The following is a 24,343-nucleotide window of genomic DNA, read 5'->3' as shown; positions in this document are numbered from 1 at the left end:
AAGAGACATGGCACAACAGTTAAGCCGACAGTTGAGGACTGAAGAAGAATGGCCAGGGTTTGAGTACTCTCCTGTCCACAGAGCTGGCTCCGAACGTCTTCCTCCTCCTCACCTGCAGAGCTCAGCCCTCTCCCTTGTGGTGGGCGGGGGTGGTTTCAGTCACCCCAGGGCCAGCCTCCCCAACTCTGAACCAGCAGTTCCTCCTGGCTACACGACCAAGATCTCTGGGTTCTCTTGGTGTGGATGCCCAGCGGGTAGCTGCAGGACAGCAGCGGCTGCCCTGAGAAAGTAGCAAGGTAGGAAGGCACAGAGCCTGGGACTGGGGAAGGCACAAAAGAAGTGTGTGAGAGGGTAGGAGGGGGGAGGCGGGAGGAAATGGAAGACTGAGAACATGTGAAAGAGCGTGGGAGACCAGGACAGAGGAAGGTCATTAGAGACAAGAAGTCAGCACTTAGTTCTGGACCGCTAATATTTTACTTTACAGTTGTCCACTCTATTAGAGGGGCTGCGAAGCACTGCTATCAAGCAAGCGGCAGGCTGATTCCTTCTTACACATTAATCAAGAGCACACAGCGCTTCAAATACACATTCAAATCTTTACACAATTTACAGTCACTGAATACTTTGAGACTAGACTCGAACAGGAAGTGCTCTTAGCTTAAATGACTACAAATTAGTAAGGACAAAGGCTCTGCCTGCATTCTGATCATAGTGATTCATTTGTATTCAATTACATATCCTTCAACAATGGTTTGTTCTTCTACTTCGATGGCATGCTTTTAAGATACTTTTTTCGCATCCATTTTCTTATAGCAAGCAAGTAATGGGGCTCAGGTTCTACCTCTGGCATCTCTAAAGAAGAAAATGCAGCTTCAGGCTTAACTGGTAAATCAAGTCCTCCTTTTGAAATAAGATGAACAGCAACTGAAAGTTCTAAAGCACTTGACAGATGCAGATCTGGAAAAGTAAAAGTAGTAAAACCACCAAAAAACTGATTTGGAAAAAGCCTAAATCAAGTTACTTCAGTTAAAAGAGTACGTTTTTAAAAATACCCTACTCAAGGGAAAAATTAATTTCCTTCTTTAGAATGGACTCTGAGATTTAGATCACTGTATTACTGGAAGGTAGACTGGTAAATGCAATTTCATACTGGAACGTTTGCAAGATTATTCTCGTACCTTCAGCTGTTAGAAACCAACAACTGGGTACCCCTTCGGTCAGCTCTGCTCCTGATGGGAGGTCTAATCTTAGTCTGAACTGGAGAGTCTGGCCTGGTGATGCAGCCACTGGAGAAAGTCTAATGTTTGGAGCAGATTTAGGCAGTTTGGGCAATGTCTTTCGTTTCTCGACCAGGAATGGGCCATCTACCACAGCATTGTCAGGTCTGAAGACTGGGAGCTAGGAAGTAAGAAAATCTGTTAATTAAAACATAAGTACTTCATAGTAATTGTTAAGAGCTTATTTTTGAACCTCTGTCGATAAAACTTTATTGCCATTCTAGTCTGAATTAGAATTAGAAATGTGCTTACTTAGACATCCTTATAATTATAGGTTCAGAAACATATTTCACCGTAGCAAAAAGATTACTAATATTAATGAAACAGAACTAAGTTCATTGTCTAGGATGTTTACAGATGGTAGGAAATTAAAGTAAAACTTTATTAATTTAAATGTAGGGGGTATAATTCCACTTAAAATTTTCACTGCCAACTATAAGATGATCTATGTCAAGAGAAATGACAGTTATGATGGCAGTCAGTATTTTTATTTTAAAATATATCTTGGGGGCGCCTGGGTGGCTCAGTTGGTTAAGCGTCTGCCTTCGGATCAGGTCATGATCCTGGGGTCCTGGGATCCAGCCCCATGTCGGGGCTTCTCCCTCTGCCTGCCGCTCCCCCTGTTTGTGCTCTCCCTCTCTCTCTCTCAAATAAATAAATAAAATCTTAAAAAAAATGTATCTTGGGAATTCCTAGAATTTTAGAAAAAAAAACTCGTCTTTTTCCCCAGCCAAATGTGACAATATCAAGAGGTAGCGTGAATGTTTTTGGAAACTATATCCTTATCTTTAAAAAACTGATTAGAACTCATTTAAGTTTCTTCCAATCTTATTTTCAACGTGTTGAGAAATGTGGCTCCTAGGGTTTCCTTTGGGAGGTTACCTGGTAAGAGGTTAATGTGTTATCTTTGTTTCCTATGGTGAAGCCAAGAATCCTTAAAAAAAACACACACAAAACACCTGGACAACCCAACCCGTGCAGTACGTACGTATGTCTACACCCATACTTTTTTTTTTGACAAACACAGATGAAAGTTCAAATTCTCTCCAACTTCCAGTATCTTAAACATTCTCATCACAAAGGGAATTTTTATTTTAACAAGAACAGGGCATTCTGGAAGGAGCATTCACTACCTACGTGTTTTACGTCCAACACTGGAGATGGTTTAATCAAAAGTGCCTCTGTGCTGTGAGGACTTTAGTATCATTCTTAAAATAATACTCTTTAACTTACACTTTGATTGCTTACCACAGAAATCGTTTTTGTTTCTAAATCCATCACTTTAATCTGATGATTATTGGTGTCTGCTACATATAACTGGCCATTCTCTCCAATACACAAGCCTCCTGGTTCATTAAAAGTTGACTCGGTAAAGCTGGAAGTGATAACGTTACTTGCGTCTCCGGTTCCTGCTAATGTTGAGCAGTTTTTTGTTTTTGGATCCACAACTTTAATCTAAAAGGAAAGAATAATGCAGTATATAGCTGAAGGTCAAGCTCTTGTTCGTAGTATAGAAAAGTGTAGTGAAAAGCAAACCAGAGAACTTGACTGCCGTTAGCATTCTTACTAAATCTCAGAAAAATAGGCATTTCCAGCACACCTGAGTGGCTCATTGGTTAAGGGTCTGACTCTTGATCTCGGATCAGGCAGTGACCTCAGGGCTGTGAGATCGCGCCCTGCATCAGGCTCCATGCCCAGCTTAAGATTTTCTGCCTCTCCCTTCGTTCCTCCTCCCACTCATGAGGATGCTCTCTCTAATAAATAAATCTTAAAAAAAAAAAAATTGGCATTTCCATATTTTCTTGAAAAGCCAAACATTCAAATTATAGTCTCAGGGGAGACACTCCATTCTGAGAGCTAAAAATGACATAAAACACCCAATTACATCTTATCTTCCAGCAGCAATCTTTGATGAAATTCTGGAATCAAAAAAAAATTTTAAATGTTATTCTTTTTCCTCACAATAAGACCCAGTTGAACTTTCTTCTTTTTCACGAGCATCTAACACTGGCTGAGAATTGGCTGCTTCTGTTAAACCTAATGATTTCCAATTGTGCCTCAATTATGTTAATTTATGGTGTCATCACAAGGTATTAACATTTTCCACTAGTTTTTATAGAAAAGAAAAATGCAATAAAAATGGCAACAATTGAATAATCCATGCAATAGAGACAAAAATGGAAATGCTACTGAAAATGGAATTATTTGCTAGCAGGCACTGCAACTATGCAACAGCTCGAAACGTTCCTTTGTTAGTTGACATACTAATTTTCCCGACACCTGCCGCCTTATTTACCCTGTCACTAGGCAGCTTTGATGGATCGCAATTCACGATTTTTTGCTGTAGTCACGGGGAACTGATTTAGTCCCTTCTCCAGCTCCGAGTGCCACTGTATCCTCTTTGCAAAGAAAGGACTAAGAAAAGAACAGCAAAGGCCTGTACATCGTTGTCAAAGACTGTTACTCCTCTCTATTTTAAAGTGGCAGTTGGAGGAGGCTCACAGAGCTTTCAGCTTTTTAAATGCCACAGATGAAAAGCAGGATAATCTAGAATTCTATTAAGACTCACCTTGTGATTATAAGAGTCTGCCACATAAAGTAGATTCCTTTTCTTGTCCCAAGTTACTCCAAGTGGGTGCTGAAGCTTGGCATTGATTCCTTCTCCATCAACATCACCAAAAGCAAATAAATTCTTTTTTTTTTTTTTAAAGAAAGAAATAGCATGTATTAAAATTTTTCCAGTGCTACAGCATAGGATATAAAGTAAAAAGAAGACTATATATGCTACTTAAGTTAAAGGGGAAATGGGTCTGATTTCATATAAATAGACCTGGGTATTCAATTCAGACAAGAAAAAAAAATGACAGAATTTTGAACCTGTGTTAATTTGCGGCACTTGGTACTTTTATTCACAGTAATCACACATCTGGTCAGGAACAGGTCAAGTCTACTAATCTGGTGCTCTTTCCACCCTCCTGCCAAGTATCTAATTTACATTTTCCTCTTTCCTCTGTAATCAACATTTGATCCTTCCATTCTTCCTGAAGCCTCGACATCTGTGTAATCAAGGAGAGTCAACTGACTTTTCTTAGATGGTTTTGTTACTCGCGTTTTATATTCACACTTCCTTTGGCCTGACTTCCACTTTAATTTATGGATAGGCCAAGAACTTGCTCTCCTGAAATTTAATAACTTCACAATTCGAAACATGCAAGTGGGGTTAGGGTCTGGGCATAGCATGCAGAAGCGATCTTCACGCATTACCATGGGATCTCTTTCTCCTCCCACGAGGTGCTTCACGGCTCCGTCTCTCAGCGAGACCGTTCTCACCGTGCTGCTCTCACTGTCTGCGACAAACAGGCAGCTCCAGGGATCTCCGGGGGCCAGAGAGAGACCTGAAGGCTGGGCAAAGCCTGCCTTGTGAGGATATGCATTATTTCGGTTCTCTTCATTTCCGCTTCCAGCAAACCGAAGGCAGGTTCCTTTTTTCAGCTCACTAAAAAAAAACCCAAGTTCATAGGTGGAATCGACATCGTTATGTTGTGTCCAATTTAGTCATCAAATAAATGTAAGTAATGAAATCAGTGGTGATAAACACTGTTAAAAAACAGACTCATGATCTTGGCCTCAAGTGTGCAAGTCAGCTTTACTTTCCCTAGAGTTCTTCTAAATCATTAACTTACTCACTGTGCAGGGACCTTTACTTTTTTTTTTTTTTGACATACACAAAATTGAAACTATTCTCAATGATCATATTATTGACTGGATAGTTGTGTGTGGGTTTTTTTTTTTTTTTCTCCTACAAACAGCCAGAGATAGGTACATCTGGATCCCAGCTTAACTTCTTACAGGACAATTATGCTGCTTTAATCAACTATAAAATCAATTTCTTATATACAATAGAGAAATTTCTATTTAAAGGACTTTGCAATGATTCTTTTTGTAATAGAAAGCTTTACACTTTGGCTTCTAGGTTTATGCTGCAGGAACTGGAAGGAAGACACGGTGGCATGCTGCGTCGAGGGAGGGGAAGAAGCTGACTCAGGACGCAAAGTAATGAGACGACATGTACATCATCTCCAGATGTGGCCCAGCAGGCAGAAGTCTAAGATGACCACCAATCACTTATTCACTGATATGTTCCCAATGGGGGATAGAGGCAAAGGGATACAGAATGTATAAAATACAGCCACTTATTTAAGAAACTTAAAGAAAAATGTAGTCAGAGAAATACATGTGATAACTAATATGCCAAACAAATAAATTAAAAGGTAATTAATAGGAATCTTAATTTCAAATAGGAGTTTCCTTAATTAAAAGAAAGAGTGGGGAGAAAGGGTAACTTCTAAAACATTAGAAATCTTTACCACTGGAAGATCAGTAAAAAAGATCAAGCATCCTTAAAATTATGATACAGGTCCATGTGATCTGACTGGACATTTTTCTATTATGAACGAGAGTGACAAAACTCTACTTATTTGGAAATTTAGCCCACTCTTAACCATATGGGTCGAAAACAGCCATCTAGAACAGTGCATTCTGGCCATGTCTGTTACTTCTACTGTTTATAATTATGCTTCGCGTTAATGTTTCTGGTCACCACACTGTTCAGGCTACTATCTTCTCTTGCCTGGAGATGATCACAGTCCCCTCACTGCTATCTCTGTCTCTAGTTTTGTCCCAGTCCAAATGCTGCCAGCGTTTTTTCAAAAACACAGATCAAATCATGTCACTAGCCAGCTCAAAACTTTCCATAAAGGCATGCAGAATAATGTTCACATTTCTTCAAAGGACACAGAAGGTGCTTCACGATCTGGCTTTTACTCACATCACTGGTGTCATTTCTTGCCTGGAAACCTCCACTCTCCCTAACTCCTGCTCCTCTATCAGGTTTTAATTTAGCAGCTTCTTTCAGGAAGCCTTCCTTGATACCTCATATTTTATTGATATTGGGTATTCCTCTTATTTACGTAAGGGACAATTTTACTTTAAGGGACAGTCTAGTAGGAGGAAATAGTTATGGAAACCAGCAAATGCAACCAGAAACAGGGCAGGGGGAGAGAAGAAAAAAGAGGGAGGGAGGGAGGAGGGGAAGAGAGAAGGAACTTATCAGTACAGTAATGTAACTACACAGGGAGTGTAGGGGGGGTCACAGAGAAGAGTATGGTCAGTTCTACCTGGAGTGTGAGGGAGAAGAGACAAGGCTCTACAGAAGGATATAAGAAACTGTGCAGAGACACTGCTTTTTCATCTTTATATCCCCAACGGTGGTAGCGAAACTCCTACATTTACTGTATAAACCAGGCACCAGGCTGAGCTCTTCATACCTACTATTAATTTTCAAAACAAGCCTACAAAGTTAAGATATAAAGAGACCGAAGCATAGAAAGTTAAATTGGCTCTCCTAAGCTCCCAAACTAGTAAGTGGCAGAGCCAGGATTTGATCTCAGGCAGGACTACAAAACCTGAGCCATTAAGCACTCTGCCACATAGTACTCAAACATTTGCATTCCTGAGCAGGGATGTGTGGACTGCATGTTAAGAGATGAGTGGCCACCAAACATTTCCAGTTCTCTCTCTGGAGGCTCGATAGGATGATCTTCTCACGTTCCCGGAAGTTAGCAATGGTGGTCACAAGACTTACTTGGGCTGATGAAATTTAAGTAAAAGTGAGTAGAAGCTTTAAGAGCCACTGAGCGACTCACCACCTCTCTCTCTGCCAGGATGACTGGCAAAGCTCCAGATGAAGCAGGTGGCTGCTTCATCAGCCTGGTCAACAGCCCGACAGAGGAGCGCTCCCCAGTGAACCTATGTGAGTGGGCAAGAAACGAACCTTGTCTTATGCTCCTGAGAATCTGGGTTGTTTGTTATGGTGCTGTAGCCCAGCACATCCCAACTAGCATAGAGGCGTTGCAAGAACAGAGACTTGGGGAGAGGGAATTCTGTGAACTCATAGTTTACCCAAAGAGAGATACTCTCACTTACTTTTTCTTTGGTAGTCTGCCACAGTCCAGTAGCAGTGCCCATATCTGATGAGTCCCTGCCATGGCTATCCACAGAATGTCATCTGTTTGGACCTCTGAACCTTTATAAAAATAAGCAGTAATTAATATATACGTGTCTTGTTAATACAAACACTCCATGTGTTTCAGAAATTTAAAGATGACAGCAGTATGTTTATAAATCATCTGAAGAAGAAAAAAGTTTTACAGTTTTAAGTTGCTTTTGAAATTTTTCCATTTTCCTCGTGAAAGGTTTATTTCTTTAGATTTATAAATTTACCTGTAAATTCACAGAAATCCAAAGTATTCTTAATAGCAGGATGTCCCTCTGCATCTCTGGGCACAATGCTTTTAAATATTTGATTTCTTATTTGATAAAATGAGTTGACATATACTCTCCAAAGAAACTCTGCCAAATACCTAGCACTAACCACTGAAATCATATGCTTTAACAACAGGTTCTTTGAACAATTTCTCATGAAAAAACTATCTTTTAATAGTGTAAGAAATAGGTATTTCCACTGGGGCACCTAGCTGGCTCAGTCGGTAGAGCATGTGACTCTTGGTCTCGGGCTCATGAGTTTGAGCCCCACGTTGGGCACGGAGCCTACTTAAAAGTAAAATAAAGTATTTTTAAAAAATGTACTTCCACCACAGGATTAGCTAGACTTAGATACACATCACAGTTGCTATTTAAAAATCCATTGTATTAATTAATTGGCTATGAGGCTTTTTCCAAAAAATAGTTGATATGCAAAAAAGCTATGACTACATTACAATATAGAATATATTACAATTGTTTACTAAAACTCGTAATTTTCTACTTTCTTAGACTGATGTTACAAGTTACTACAATGTGACAAGGCTCTCTTTCTCTAATTAATTCTACTGTTAAAATATTTAATTTAGGGGTGCCTGGCTGGCTCAGTCAGTGGAGCATGTGACTCTTAGATCTCAGTCGTGAGTTCGAGCCCCACACTGGGTGTGGGGCCTAAAAAAATATATCTAAAACTGCATCCTGAGGTGACTTTTATATGTAGTTGAGAATTTTTAACTAAAATAATTTGGTCAGATATTCCTTATGCTAAAAGAAGTATCTTGGTAGTATTTTCTTTAACTTCAAGGAGCATGTGTCCAGAAGGAACCTGTTTTCCTTCACTTGTATTACCTTCAAGTGTCTTTCAATTGAATAACAAAAATAATATTGATGGTTCTCAATAAATTGTGGTAGCTATGTGCCAAGCACTTTATAAAGATTATCACTTACATTTTCTCAAATGCCCCAAGGGACAGGTAGTGTTATTCGGCCCTTTTTACAGATGAAGGAACTGAGACCTTAGAGAGGTGAGGTAATTTGCCAGGATCCCAGTGCTAGTAAATGAACTGGAATCTGACACGAGACAGTCCAACAGAAAAATCTATATCACATGTTGCCTCTTTTTCTGTGTTCTTAACTGCTATCCTATGAAATCTAAAGGAAAGCATTTCAATTTAATTTTTTATAGTCAAATATTTTTATGAACAAAAATTACATTAAAAGTGACAAGGGCATCCGTTTGTTCTGGGGACTCAGTCTCTGCTTAATCACCTTTAGAGTAGATCAAAAGCTTTTCATAATTATTTTATTTTGCTTCTGCCATGTGAGGACAAAGTACAAAGGTGACCATCCATAAGCCAGAAGAGAGCTCTCACCAGAAACCAATCATGCTGGCACCTTGGACTTCTAGCCTTCAGAACTATTAGAAAATAAGTTTCTGTTGTTTAAGCCACCCCATCTGTGGTATTTTGTTATGGCAGCCCAAGGTGACTAAGACATTCTCCCTGAGAATAGAAATGAGACAAGGATATCTGCTAGTCAGCACTTTTATTTAGCATCATTTGAAGGCCCTAATTTGTGCAACAAGAAGAAGCAAAAAGCATAAAGATTAGAAATAAAACTGTAACTATTAGAAGATGACATGCTTTTAAAGCCTCTACCTTGCCAAAGGAGAGCTGTGTTGGTATCTAGCTGAGTGAAAGACCAAATCAGTTCTCCAAACAGACCAGCCTAGTTCAACCAGGGTCTACTATATGAAGGCCAAACTTCATAGTAGTAAAGTGCAAACAGGTTGTTTGGTTTTGCTCTCTGTGTACTTACTTCCTTTAGAAGCCTGAGGAATGAGAAAAAGTATAGAAGCAAAGGCTGTGCCAGATCAGGATTTCGGCGTCTTGGGATTCCCCGTGACAACTGATGGTGATGATGATGTTGACAGTGGGGACAGGGAGAGGGAGGATGATGACCATCCAGAACATTTCCTATGTTTAAGGCACTGAGCTAATGAATAAGCACCTTACGGGGATTATTTCCTTAACAACTTCAGTAAGTCTTATTCTTATCATCTCCATTTTACAAAGAAACTGAAATTGAAAAGGGTTAATTTGTTGAAATTCACACAGCTAAACCTGGAATAATAATTGGTGAGTCTGACTCCAGATTATTAGTGTTCTGATCAGAATGAAGGAAATACAGAAGTGAGCTTTGGCCCTTCTGGCCAAGTCCTGCTTGGCTCATTGACGTCTCCCTCCCTCCTGCCTCTGCCCCATGGACTTAGCTCAGGCTTGAAGTACACAAGAGCATTTTCTGTGTGATCAGAAGCAGAGATCTGGTCAAATGTAATCATGGCTATCTGTTCCAGGATGTGTGCCTGGTTTCACGCCTGTCCTTCCCTCCCTGTAGCTTGTGGAATAGCCTATAGCTGAATAATCTCTTACCAGGATTTTTTCCAATCCCTTGCCTTTCCATTTTTGGGTTGTTTCAGCTTATCAGCAACTCTTTGTGACTCACAGGATGAAACTCTATGTTATAGCAAACACTTCTGCAGTACTTTGTATGAGGCCAGGCACTGTTCTAAGTGTTTCATGTATATTAACCCTCATAATTCTTGCAATAAGCTTTTGAGCTAGATCCTATTATTATCTTTAATTTAGATGAGGAAATTGAGGCATAAAGAGACTAGGTAACTCGTCCAAAGTCACATAACTACTGAGATGTAAAACTAATTAGAACCTAAGCAGTCTGGCTCCAGTCCATGCAACGCTGCCTCTCAGAAAGTTTTTACCCAGCCTGATAATTTCCCTGAGGGCTGAAGAGTTTGTTCTTGCAGATAAAATGAGAGTTTAAAAAAATAAGAAAAAAAAAGGTAGTCTGGCATTTATAATGCTTATCAAACCAACAAGAATCATATTAATAATTTATACTGTTCACCCTGGATTTTGAAATCTGAAGCACACAGTTTTATCACCAAGTATGGGTATTAGTTTTGTTCCTCCTAATAAGAACGTGACAATCATGAACATTTCAATTTTAAATTAAGAGTGCACTTAGTATTATTGATTTTCAACAGTCACTTAAAAAAAAAAAAAAAAGACAATGCCAAAGGCAAAAAAAGGTTTTGCGAGTATTTTAAAAGGCAAACTCTCTCATGATTGTAAGGATTAGTGAAATAATTTCAGAAGACAGGAATAAAATCAGCAAATGAAATATGAAAATAAAATTACCTGCCAATGAGCTTTTAAAAATTCAGTGTTATTTTAAGCAGCCATGATCAAAAAGAGATCCCAATCATTAGAACCCTCTAAATAGCAACTGTGAAATAGTCCATTTATATAAACAGTTTTTTCTACACAGTCTCTAAACCTCCTAGGAAGCAAAACCTCACGCCATTAGAGAAAGAAGTAAAGCCTAGCACCCCCATGGCACAGGAAAACACCAATCACAGCTGGAGAAGGGTAGGGAAAACACACACACACACACACACACACACACACACACACACACACACACACCCCAAACCTTTCTATCTCTGAGGGAGGGGCAGAGAACTATCTTTGGCCAAAGACCCCATACTGACACCAATACAGGTTTCCCACTGCTGGGGGAGCAGCAGCAAATTCCTCTAAACCACTCAGAGTTTAGCTGCCAGAGAGAAAAAGAACAGCAACAATGAAAAAGCTCCCTACCTCCTTTCATGGAGGTCCAGGCATACAGGGTCTCCCCGAGACTGAGGCTGACCAGAACAACAGAACACCCCATAGCCCCCGTGCAGCCCAGGACAGAATAACAGCAGCAATCTATCTCTCCGGATGCTGCAGGAGTGCAATGCAACAAGCCCTCTGTGGTCAGCTGTGCAGGAAACCCCTCCAGCATGTAGGCCCCACGCTAAGGCAAGGGCAGCCCACTGCTAGAGGAGTTCAAGAGCTATGATAAACTGACAGTAGCCACAGCAATAATAAAACCCAGACCCAGCCTAGGTTCTGATTAGATTGACTCAAACTTCCCTTACAATGGCATAAATATACTGATCTCATCAGCCTTTACAGTTCTATTCAAAATTACTGGAATATAATAAAAAATGAGAAGACACACATAAAAGCAAAGCAGAACAAAACAACCCCAAAACCAAAACCCCATTTTCAAGAAACAATCAACAGAAACAGACTCAGAGATGACCTGAAATTTAGAACTGTATGACATGGGGTTTGAAAGAACTATACTTTCTATGTTAAAGAATCTAGAGAAAAAGGTGGCCAACATACCTAAATAGAATTTAAGCAGGTAGATGGAATCTATTAAGAAACAGTAAAACAGAAATGCTATATCAAAAAGAATCTGTGATAAAAATTCCTTCAATAGACTCATTAGTTGATTAAACACAGCTGAGGAAACAATATAACTAAATACAAATTATCTGAACTGAAACACAAAAAAGAGAATAAAGGGTGAAATAAAAAAAAAACATGATACGTAAGAGTTGCTGGATAGAACGTATCAGAGTCTAACATATAAGTAACTGAAATCCCAGAAAGAAGAGAAAGGAGCAGAAAACACATTTGAAGAGATGATAGGTGAGAATTTTTCCACAAATAACGAAGGACACAAAACTACAGACTCAAGAATTCTAAGCAGGATAACTCCTATACATATCAGTCAAACTACTGAAAACCAGAGAAAATCTTGATGGCAGCCATGAAGGAACTAGGAAAATAATCAGACCTCTTGTTTAAAACTATATAAGTTATAAGGCAGTGGAATGACATCATATATATATACATATATATATATATATGTATATTAAAAAAAAGTCAATCCAGACTTGCATATGGAGTAAAAAAATCTTTCAAAAATGAAGGTATATACTTTTTCAGACATCCCAACTCCAATCCCCCACTTAAAAAAGAAAGGCCAAGAGAAATTAATGTCAGCAGACATGTGCCTCAAGAAATGTTACAGAAGTTCTCCAGGCTAAAGCAATATTATTCCAGACGGACACTTGGGACTCCAAGAAAACAGTTTGAAAACAGTTTGGCAGTTTCTTATAAAACTACACATACACTTACCATATAACCCAACAATTTCAATTCCTAAGCATCTACCCAAGAAAATAAATATGTCCACATAAAAACCTGTACGCAAATGTTTATAGAGGTTTTAGTCATAATTGCCATAAACTAGAGATATCCAAAATGTCTATCAACTAGTAAATAATAAACTGTGATACAGCCATACAAATGGAATACTACTGAAAAAAAGAACTGCTGATAGAAACAACAGGGATGAATGTCAAAAGCACTAAGCTAAATTGAAGAAGCCAGAGATAAAGAATATAATGAGCAACAAGAAATAGATGATTGTTGCCAGCAGCTGGAGTGGGTGGTAGAGGTGGTAGGAGGGAGACTGAACAAAGGATCATGAGAATTTTTTGAGGTGATGGAAATATTCTATATCTTAATTGTAGTAATGGTTATAAGACTGTATATGTTTGTCAAAATACATAGAACTATACCTAATGAGGGTGAGTTTCACTTTCTATTAAATTATACCTCATTAACCTAAAACTTTTTATTAAAAAAATCTTATAAATACAAAGTCAATGTGATAAGATAATAAAAGAATCTTCTCTCAAATTTTAAATATAAAACTATTAACAAAATAAAAACACAGTAGTCACATTGTATAAATTCTATTCCTCAAAAAAACCTATCATCTGATTATCTTAGAGGATTTTTTTATGGTATTTTATAGCATATTAATGGAAGTCAAAGAAGCATATTATCTAAGTACCCAAGTACCAACACTAGATTTTTAGACTAGCATACTAAACAGCTAGATTTCAATCATTTAAAGTTGTATCAGAACAGCTAAATTATAAAATGCTGATTAAAGGGCCAAGGAAGGTTAATGGAATTCGGGCACATTGTCCTTTCCATAAATTATTCTAAATCAGGTAACGTCTAAAGTACTTAGAGACTAGCAGGGGTTTTGACCTTTATGATAAAAAAGCTCTTAGAAACATGGCAAAGATTCTGAAAAACTATAAATTTATTGTAGCTAGTAATTATTTTTAGTGCATTATGAAGCTCTGACCATATTCACAGTGATAATAAAAAACAAAGATGAAACAATCTCTTTTATAAAAATCATTTTATGTTAATTATTTTTATGCTTTTATTACTGTGATGGCATGGGTTTGGGCTATTCAGTCAGCATTTAAAATACATACATACATCTTCACATTACATGTATACTTAAAACAATCAGAGGTATTCAAGTACCTTTCCCTAATCTCCTGAAGTATGTTATTTATTAAATGGATCCCTTGATAAGATATACATTCAGTTGTATATCTGTCCCCACTATTTTTCATTCTCTTTACCTAAGCTATTGCTTTTTCTAAAAGTTCAATTTTTAATTAAACATACATACAAATGGATACATGTTATACATATAAAGTTTAATAACTAAAAATCTATGTGCACACCACCAAGCTGAAGAAGGATATTATTTGAAAACCTCATGCATCCCTCCATGATCATACCCTCTCTTTTTCCCACAAGGAACCACTGGTCTAAAAATTTGTGTTTTTCGTTTTCTTCTTTTCTTATTTTACCATGTCTGGATGGATCTCTCAATGTACAGCTGACCCTTGAAAACAGGTCTGAACTACATGGGTCCACTTATGCACAGATTTTTTTAAATCAATACAGTACAGTACTGTAATTATATTTTCTCTTACGATTTTCTTAACATTTTCTTTTCTCCAGCTTACTTTTTTTGTAAGAATACAGTATATAGGGGTGCTAGGGGCTCAGTCGGTTAAGCGTCTTTTGGCTCAGGTCATGATCCCAGGGTCCTGGGATGGAATCCTGCATTGGGCTCCCTGCTCCGTGGGGAGCCTGCTTCTCCCTCTCCCTCTGCCGCTCCCCCTGCTTGTGTGCTCGCTCGCTCTCTGACAAATAAATAAAATCTTAAAAAAAAATACAGTATATATACATATAATATACAAAGTATGCATCAGTTGACTGTTTCTGTTGTCGGTACAGCAGGCTATCAACAGTTAAGTTTTGGGGGAGTCAAAGTTACACGAAGGTTTTTTCCTGCAGGGTCAACTTTCTGTAAAAGAAATCATCTTGTAGGTCTCTTCTGCAACTTGATTTCTTACTCAGATGCCTGCGACTTGTCTGCGGCTGCCAGCTCTAGCTGTGAGCCGTTACTGGTGCTGCAGGACAGCCTAATGGATGAAGATACCACAACCCCGAATCTAGTTTTCCATGTTTTCCTCCTGATAATTCCGTCCTCTCTCAAATTCACAACTATGGTAGAATTTCAGGAATATTCTCTTAAAGTGTCAAAAAACCTAAGTTTTTATATGAACAATTTTTCTCAGCCAGTCCCCTTCAAGTTGCGTTTAATTCCACATCTGTTTAAACCAGTTGTACGATTACATAATTTATATATACAGTGACCAATTCAATATGAATGCAAATGGAAAGTTGTTTTTATGAAAACAAAGTTGAATACTTTGGAAAGACTCAATAAAGGCAAGTAGCCAAGTCAAACTGTTGAACTAAGTGTGGAAAGACAATTGAAAGAATAAGTTAAAAACACTGCAGCCCTCAGACTTCCTTGCAAGTGTTTGAAAATTCTCATCACATTTAAGGAAATCCAAATAGTTTATTTGGAGTGGTACAAGACTGTCAGGGGCTACATGAAGAAAAGGCTTTGGTCCTACATCAGAAGATTGGTTTAATAATGTACACTTATAGTTCTTAGAAGAAAGTATTTTTACTTTTATGATCCTCAGATTTAAAAGATTTTCTTTTCTAACTGGACCAGTTATCATAGTCAATCACATTAGTAATGGGTTCTACTCCATTTACTTCTACTTTTATTTCCACAAAGGATTCAGGTAGCTTACAAAGAAATACTGATAAAAAAATTTAAAATAAAAAACTGAAGCAATAAGTAAATAGGGTAGAAAAGAGAGATGAAGCTGTACTCACACCAAAGAAGGAAGGCCGTGTTTCCATTATACTTTGCTAAAGATAATGTGTCTCTAAGTTTTCTGGCAATCAGTACAACAAAACAAATACAATCAGTTATGATATTCAAATTATCAAAGAGCTTAAATCAAACTTGATACTTAGGGAAAAAAGTATTATCCATAATATAGAGATCAGAAAAAAATTTCTCCAGCAGAGAAATTTATTTATAAGGTAATGATTGAACTACCAACAGATCCCTATAGTAAAAATCGTAACAAGTCCCATAGGACTGTGTTTTGATGAAATACATATCAAACACACATGCATACATACAGATATAAATGTGGTGACACATTTTTTAATGAATGACAGGATGCCAAACTACTATTTAGTAAAAACAATTCTAAGAATATTCTGTAATCCAATTTCCCTATACTCTGACAATATACATTAACCCAGGATTAGATTTTAGAGTAATTGAAAGCAGTGGCGCTCTTAAAATAATTTTGGGTAATGTACTCTAAAATTCTGATGAAAATCTGACCAATTCCCCCAAATCTTATATAGAATTTCTGAGAAGTTTAAGTACCTCAGAAAGCCTAACCAGGAATGCCTGGGGTATATGACTCAAGGTTAAAAACTCTTGGACTAGAGTTGTCATTGTGATTATAGGTCCTTCATATAGTGCTTGAAAACCATTTTCTCTGAGAATTTTGAAAGGTGTTAAGCTTAAGTGCATTCAAGATTACTCCTTTTGCCAAGTACCTGGAGTGAAGCTATTCTAAGCTCTAAGTGAAATGCAGAGCCATATGCTCTTAATGATCTGTTGAGCTAAGGTAGGACTCACTTCCTTTCCTGAGAACTGAGCTTAATAAAGACATAAGTCTCAGCACATTATTCAGTTGGAAGCTGAGAGGGTACTTGTCTATAGACCCAAGATTTTCCTTAGAAAGCAATCTGGGTACATTCTCAATAGGAAATAAACAACCAGAGATTCCATGCTATAAAGTATGAAAAACTTTTAGCCTAGAAAAAAATATGTAAATAAATCCAACTAAATAAAAGTATCCAGTAAAGTACACCCTGTTTTTAAGCAATGTAATTTCTGATTTATGTGACAGACTTAATTACTAGTCTTAATTCTTTACTCCTCTGTTGTACTATTACACATTCATACCCTTACCAGAGCCTCACTGTAGGCAAAGTGTGTATCCCTGCCCCATGACTTTGGGCTTAGTCATGTGACATGCTTAATAACAGTAGGTAAGCAGTTACGACATGAGCAAAGGCTTCAAATGTGTTTAACTGGGCTTACTCTCTTGTGCTCCTGCCTTCTGACAAAAGAATATGCTTCAGACAGCTATCGGTTCAAGGAGGTTGAGAAACAAACAGGGCAGATCTAGACCCAAGAAACAGCCTGGAACCAAGCCCAGGCTTAGCCTTGATCAGCTGAACCCCAATCCTATATATGAGTAAGAAATAAAGGTTTAGGTTCGTATGAGTTTTGGGATGATTTCTTATGAACTGTTATTGTGGCAATTACTAACAAATAGAGTAAATACAAGTTGTAGGTTGCAAAATGTAAATACCTATAAATGAATTGCTATATGCACTATTAGCTTTAAGTTCCCGGAGGCTTACATGCTAAGGGGAGAAAAAATTTCTTTTTCCCATGAGGGAGGGTGACAGCATACCAAAGTAACAATTCCCACCCACTCTTGACTATTTTACCGAGAGAGATGTTTCAGACTATTTTTCTGTCTATAAGGTTTATGTTCAAATAGCTCAGTGTATCAAAGGCAAGGAGGCAGGACGGACAGATAAGTCCTGGGGGGGGGATGAGTATTTTTAACCCTGAAATTATTTAGAATTGGCCGTGCATGGTGACAAAAAGAAGACTGAACTGTAGCTGGTTTTACTACTGTTTTAAAATTCTCTGCATATATCCCCTTATTGATTGAGTGTGCCTGGGACACACTGCTCCCCTCCCTTCCCAACTCCTTCTCCCTGTGAGCCACTAAAACAACTCATGATTATCAGGACACAGAATTCCAAAAATAAAAGTCTCAAAAGTAACTTATGCAAAATACCTAAGTTATTATTAAGTGCGGTAGTACCAGAAGTTCATTCAATTATTTTATGAATATTAAAAGCTTTATAAAGTTAATCACAATGGAAAAAATTAAGGTCTTTGAATTATAACCAGATTAACATCACAATAGGAAATTATCTCAAATGTAAAGCCATTAAACTAACCTGGTGCTTATTCACTCTATAAATATAATTCAGATCATACAAACCACTTAGTACAAAATTCCATTTTCAATGTATTCTACTAACTTTCTTTATTCATTACTCTGGTTTTAGATGTGTAGATGTGTAACTATCTCAGAATCACTGAGGGCCAATGAAAAATAAGAGTACTAATGCTCCAAGATGATTTCTAGTCAAATTAATACAGGTAATAAAGATTATAAAGATATCAATACCTATATAATTCAGTAAAGTTTTTTTTTTAATTACCCAAATGGAGCTATCACATTTCAATACAAATTTTAATAATCTAAAAAAAGCAGCTATCATTTCTGGATTTCAAATTAAATAAAAAGGCACTGTTAAACAGCATAGTTCATGAATAATCATTTGAAGTTCCAAAACTACAATCTTTCCAATTTAAGAATATTCAGAACTATATTAATTGGAAACTACAGAAGACAAAATTCTTTAACATTAGAGTTAAATATATAGTCTACTTGTGTATAAAATATAATATGTAATGTTATATATAACAATATATACTGTAAGTTATATATATTACTGCCGGCTTTATTTTTACACAATGAATCCCACCATAGGTAATAAAATTATAAAATAACTAGCAATTAGAATTAATCCAAATGAACCCCAGAATATTTTAAAAATCTTACATTTGTTAAGCAAAGTTTACTTATATTTAGTATTAAAAGTTTACATACCTGACGTTCCAAAAACTACATCCCAAGGAGAGCTAATGGGTTGTTCTTCTCCCTGAGCTCCACCTTCTTTATCTGTACCTTGAATTCCAATGCCAGCTACAGTGCTCACCATCTCAGCTTCTAGATCAATCTATAAAAATTAACAAGTTTTATGCAATGCATGTTACTTTTGTTTTTTTCCTTTTGGTACATGAAGATTTCCAATAGAACATATAGAAAGTTTTTGCAACACAAATACTCTTAAAAAAAAAAGGGCTAAAAAAAGGGGGGGCTAATCAAGTATAGGGCGAGCTTGTTATTCAAATGCACAAAACTAGTCCTTTTCATTTCCCCACCCACCCCCCTTCCTCATCACTGGCCTCTACCAGGATTGGTGTTGATGTCATCTTAACTATAAAATATGTTAAAGTGAAATTTGAAATTTCAAAGCAAAATCTAGAAAGATGCAAGTTTCTTAAAATTAAATGTATATATTTCAATTATGCTTGACTAGTAATTGACAAATAATAGAGCTTAATATGTGCTAGGCACTGATCCAATAATCATCCATCCATCCATCCTCATAATAACCTATGATTATGATTTTGATTAATATTGAGGAAACTGAGGCACAGATCATAAAGCAGCTTTCCCAAGATCCCACAGCTAGTAAGTCAAAGATCTGGGATTTAAACCCAGGCAGTTCTAGCTCTACCCCATTACACTGCCTCTACTTTATAAACTGAAACAATGAAGTCTACTGAAAAAAAGATGCTTTGGTTTCATCTCCTGAGATCCTTCCGCCAAATTTATCATGAAAATTACCAAACATAAAAGTTGAAAGAATTTTGCAGCAAACATCCATACGCCCACGACCTCATATCAACATTTCACGTACTTGCTTTATCACATATCTTACTGAGCTATCAATCCCTCAATCCATTTACACTTTTGGATGCATTTCAAAGTAAACTGTAAACATCAGTACGCTGACCTTAAGTATCTCAGCATGCTTATAATTAACAAGAGTTCCATATTTTTTCAGGTCCATTTTCTTTTCCGGAGCCAAAACTTACAATGAAATGCACATACCTTAAATGCTCCATTCAATGAATTCTCATAAATGCATTAATCTGTGTAGCCTCAACTTACATAAAGATATCAAATGTTATCTTCATTCTAGTAAGTCCCCTTAAGCCTCCTTCCAATCACTCCTACCCCCAGAGGCAAAGAGTATTGTTTTTCCATCATAGGTCAGTTGTATCTCTTCCAGAATTTCAGATAAACAGAATTGAACAATATGGACTCTTGTGCGTGAGGCTTCTTTCACTTAACAGGTTTCTGAGATTTATTCATATATAAGTAGTTCGTTCCTTTTTCCTGCTGAGCAATATTCCATGATAGGAATATTCCACAGTTTATTTACTTATTTTCCTACCGATGGATACCTGGACTATTTCCAGTTTGGGGGGTTCAAATAGAGTTGCTCTCAATATTCTTGTAGAAGTCTTTTGCTGAAGGTATCTTTTCACTTCTCTTGTGTACATACCCAGGGCTATAACTGCCGTGTTATAGGGCAGTTATAGGATTAGTTTGATTAAAAAAAAAAAAAACTGCCAGAAGGTTTTTTTCTCAGTGGTCTATCATTTCCGTATTTTCTCCAACCATCTGTGCAAGTTCCAATTGCTCCACATCCTTGCCTTGCCAAACTATGGTGTTGTCGGTTGTTTTTTCTTTCTTTTCTTTTCTTTCTTTTCTTTCTTTCTCTCTCTCTCTCTTTCTTTCTTGTCAGTCTTTTTAATTTTAACCATTATGGTGGATGTATTTCATTATGCTTTCACTTTGCATTTCCTTTTTAACCTGTGATGTCGATTACTTTATGGGTTTGTGGTCATTCCTACATCTTTTGAAAAAGGTCTGTTCAAACCTTTGCCCATTTTTTATTTGTAGGAAACTATATTTCATGGATCTTTGTCCCTTCAGATATGTTTTGTAAATTTTTGTGACTAATTTCTGACAGCCTGTAGCTTCTCTTCATTTTCTTAACAGTAAATTTTAATGAATTTTAAATTTTGATAAATTCAAATTTATCATTTTTTTCTTTTATAATTGTTTCTATGTCCTGTCTTTGAGAAACCTTTGCCTACTTGCAAGTCACAAAGATTCTCATGTTTTCTTCTAAAAACTTTATGGTTTTAACATTTACATTTAGGGCTGTGATGCATATTGAATTGATGTTTGTAATATGATGTGTGAGGTAGAGATCATGTTTCTTTTTTTTCCCCATATGAGTATGTAGTTGTTCAAGCACAATATGCAGAAATGACTTTCCTTTCTCCCTTGATTACTTTGATGCTTTTTGAAAAATCAAATAACTGTGTAGGTATGAGGTTACTTCTAGACATTCCACTCCTTTTTATTGAAATACACATCTATCCTTATAAAAGTATCACACTGTCTTGACTACTGTAGCATTATAGTAAGTCTTTAAATCACATAGTGTGTCTTTTAACTTTGTTTTTCCAAGATTGCTTTAGGGCTACTAAATTCTTTGTTTTGCAACCTCCATGTAAAATATTGGAGTCCGCTTGTCAAGCCTGATGGACTTTTGATTGAGATTGCATTGAATCCACAGATCAATTTGGAGAGAACGGATATCTTAATATTGAGCCTTCCAATCCAATTATTGGATTAATTTTTCTCAGCAATGTTAAATTTATTCTATGTATTTTTTTATTACTGTAAATAAAATTTTAAAATTCTAACCTATTACTAGTATATAAATATATACTTTGTTGATCTTTTTATACTGACATTGTATTCTGCAACCTTCCTAAATTCATTTATCAAGTAGCTTTTCTCATAGATTTCTTAAAATTTTTTATGTATGTGACATGCAATTGGCAAATAAAGACAGTTCTTTTTCAGCCTATATGCCTTTTCCCTTTCTTGCCTTATTACAATGGCTAGTACTTCCAGTATAAATTTTTTTTTAAAGATTTTATTTATTTATTTGAGAGAGAGGGTGAGAGACAGAGAACACGAGAGGGAAGAGGGTCAGAGGGAGAAGCAGACTCCCCACTGAGCAGGGAGCCCAATGTGGGACTCGATCCTGGGACTCCAGGATCATGACCTGAGCCGAAGGCAGTCGCTTAACCAACTGAGCCACCCAGGCGCCCTCCAGTATAATTTTTAACAGGTATGGTGAGAATGGGGATCCTTGCCTGGTTCCCAATCTTGGAGGAAAAACATTCAATAATTTGCATTAAGCATAGCTATAAGCTTCTTGCAGATGCCCTTTATCATATTGAAGATGTTCATTTACATTTCAAGTTTACTAATTTTATCATAAATAGAAAAACATTTAAAAACATTTAATACCTAATCTAGCAATCATATGGTTATTATCTTTTATTCTGTTACTATGGTGAATTATATTGATTTAGTTATGCAGTATCCTCTTGCATTTTTAGTGGCTGTTCTATAATCTCCTGAAATTGTAAAGAATATTCATCAATGTAACCTTATTTGTATTTTACTGAACCCAATCTGCAAAAATACAATAGGCAGCTAGGGATGGGTCCTTGAAATACATCTTGATTTAAGAAATGTATCAAAGACTTGTTATGATAATTCCTCTTGCAAAAAGCCAAAGGCCCAGGTGATGTTTCAGGGGAGTTTTATGAATATTCAAAATCCATTAATCCCTATGTTAGACAAATTATTCCAAAAAAACAGAAAAAGAGTGAAAACTAATTAGCTTATTTGATGAAGTTGGTGTGACCTTGATTCCAAATCAGGTGAGAACAGTATAAGAAAATATAGAGCCATTTAATTTGTGAACATGAATTTTAAAATATTTAATTTGGGATAATCAAATCCAACTTGACTTTTAAAAAAAAATCATGATTAGGTAAGATTTATCCCAGGAATAAAAAGGTGACTGAACAACAAAAATCTATTAACTCATTACATCAAGGCACCAAGGGCAAAAAAACTATACAGTTATTTCAATAAATGTAGAAAAGGCATTTAATAAAATTATATAATAAAATAATTCTTAGTAACCAGGAAAGTTTAACCTCATGAATAATTTTATTTCCCAAAGTTATAAAAAAAATATTACACTTCTGGAGAAAATCTACTCCCTTTAAGATTATGAGCATGACAAGATATCCACTATTACTGCTAATGTTTAAAGGCATTTGAGGTTCTTGCCAACAATAAAAGAAAAGATGTGTAAAAATAAGAAGGGAAAGATAAAATTCCCATTTGTTTTGGCAGACAATTATTTATATGAGAAACAAACAGGATTTTACAGGAATGGATGGGCTAATCCTAAAATTTATATGGAATTGCAAGGGACTCAGAACAGTCACAACAATGTTGAAAAAGAAGAAAGTGAGAGGATTCCTACTTCCTGATTTCAAAACTTATTAAAAGTTACTGCTATCAAAACAGTGTGGTAGAGGCATAAGAACTGATATATATGTCAATGGAATAGACTTGAAAATCCAGAAACAAACCCATGGAGGTATGAATAATTATTTTCCACAAGGTTGCCAAGACTACTCAATGGAGAAAAAACAGTCTCTTCAATACACGATTCCGGGATAACTGGATATCCATATTCAAAAGAATGAAGTTGGACCCGTACCTCACATCATATAAAAAAAATAATAAATTCAAAATGAAGCAAAGACTGAACTGTAAGAGCCAATAACTATCAAACTCTCAGAAGAAAACATAGGAGTAAATCTTCATGATCTTGCATTTGGCAATGTAATATCTTACGTAGGACACCAAAAGCATAAGCAATGAAAGAAAAAAATTGGGAATCCTCAAGATTTAAAACTCTGTACATCAAAAGATATGATTAAGAAAGTGAAAATGACAACCCACAGAATGTGACAAAGTATTTGAAAAATCACATATCCCATAAGGGATTTGTATCTAGAATGTATAAAGAACTCTTACAACTCAATAACAAGAAATGCAACCAAGTTAAAAAACAGGTAAAGAATCTGAACAGACACTTTTCAAAGGAAGATATACAAGCGGTCCATTAAGGATGGGAACAGATGCTTGACATCTTTACTCATTAGGGAAATTATTATCAAAACCACACTGAGAGGCCAAGTCATACCTAGTAGGAGGGCTAGAACTTAAAAAATGGAAAATAACAAATAATGGTGAAGATATGGAGAAAATGGAACCCACAAATATTGCAGGTAGAAATGTAAAACGGTACCACCACTGTGGAAAAGTTTAGCAGTTTCTTAACAAGTTAAACATAAAATAGAAAACATATAACTCAACAATTCCTTTACTTAGGTATCTACCAATAGAAATGAAAATGTATGTTTACACAAAATTCTTATATGAATTCATTACAACCAAAAATTGTAAACACACTAAATCTATCAACTGGTGGAAAACGTGGTATATCTACACAGTGGAATGCTATTCAGCAATACAAAAGAATAAACTACTGATATGCTACCATCATAGTTGAACTTCAAAAACATTGCTCAGAATAAAAGAAGACAGACACAAAAGGCCATATATTATATGATTCTATATCTATGACATGTTCAAAAGAGGCAAATTTATAGACAGAGAGTAGGTTAGGGCTGGGCGTGAAAATAGGGATTAACTGTAATTGGGCATGAGGGTTTTTACAGGGGACTGAAAATGTTCTAAAAACAATTTATGGCTATGGTTGTACAACTTGCTAAATTTCCTAAAAATTCTTGGATTACATACTTGAAATGAGTGCTATGTAAAATATATCACAATAAAGTTGTTA

At 36.4% G+C, this 24,343-nt stretch overlaps 1 protein-coding gene across 1 annotated transcript in view; it reads right to left on the bottom strand.

The window, feature by feature from the left end:
• NHLRC2 (NHL repeat containing 2) overlaps positions 1-24,343 on the bottom strand; it is a 59,708-nt gene that overhangs the window by 9,234 nt on the left and 26,131 nt on the right. Inside the window, exons 5-10 of the mRNA XM_027596349.2 lie at positions 18,556-18,685; positions 7,263-7,362; positions 4,542-4,773; positions 3,847-3,969; positions 2,526-2,732; positions 1,179-1,398 (exon numbers count right to left, since the gene is read on the bottom strand). Coding sequence (XP_027452150.1) covers positions 1,179-1,398; positions 2,526-2,732; positions 3,847-3,969; positions 4,542-4,773; positions 7,263-7,362; positions 18,556-18,685 — 1,012 coding nt within the window. The remainder of the gene's footprint in view (positions 1-1,178; positions 1,399-2,525; positions 2,733-3,846; positions 3,970-4,541; positions 4,774-7,262; positions 7,363-18,555; positions 18,686-24,343) is intronic.

This window comes from Zalophus californianus, chromosome 15 (assembly GCF_009762305.2).
Source record: "Zalophus californianus isolate mZalCal1 chromosome 15, mZalCal1.pri.v2, whole genome shotgun sequence".
NCBI classification, from domain to species: domain Eukaryota; kingdom Metazoa; phylum Chordata; class Mammalia; order Carnivora; family Otariidae; genus Zalophus; species Zalophus californianus.
Note: the sequence above shows the minus strand (reverse complement) of the source record. Positions and strands in the feature narration are given on the sequence as shown.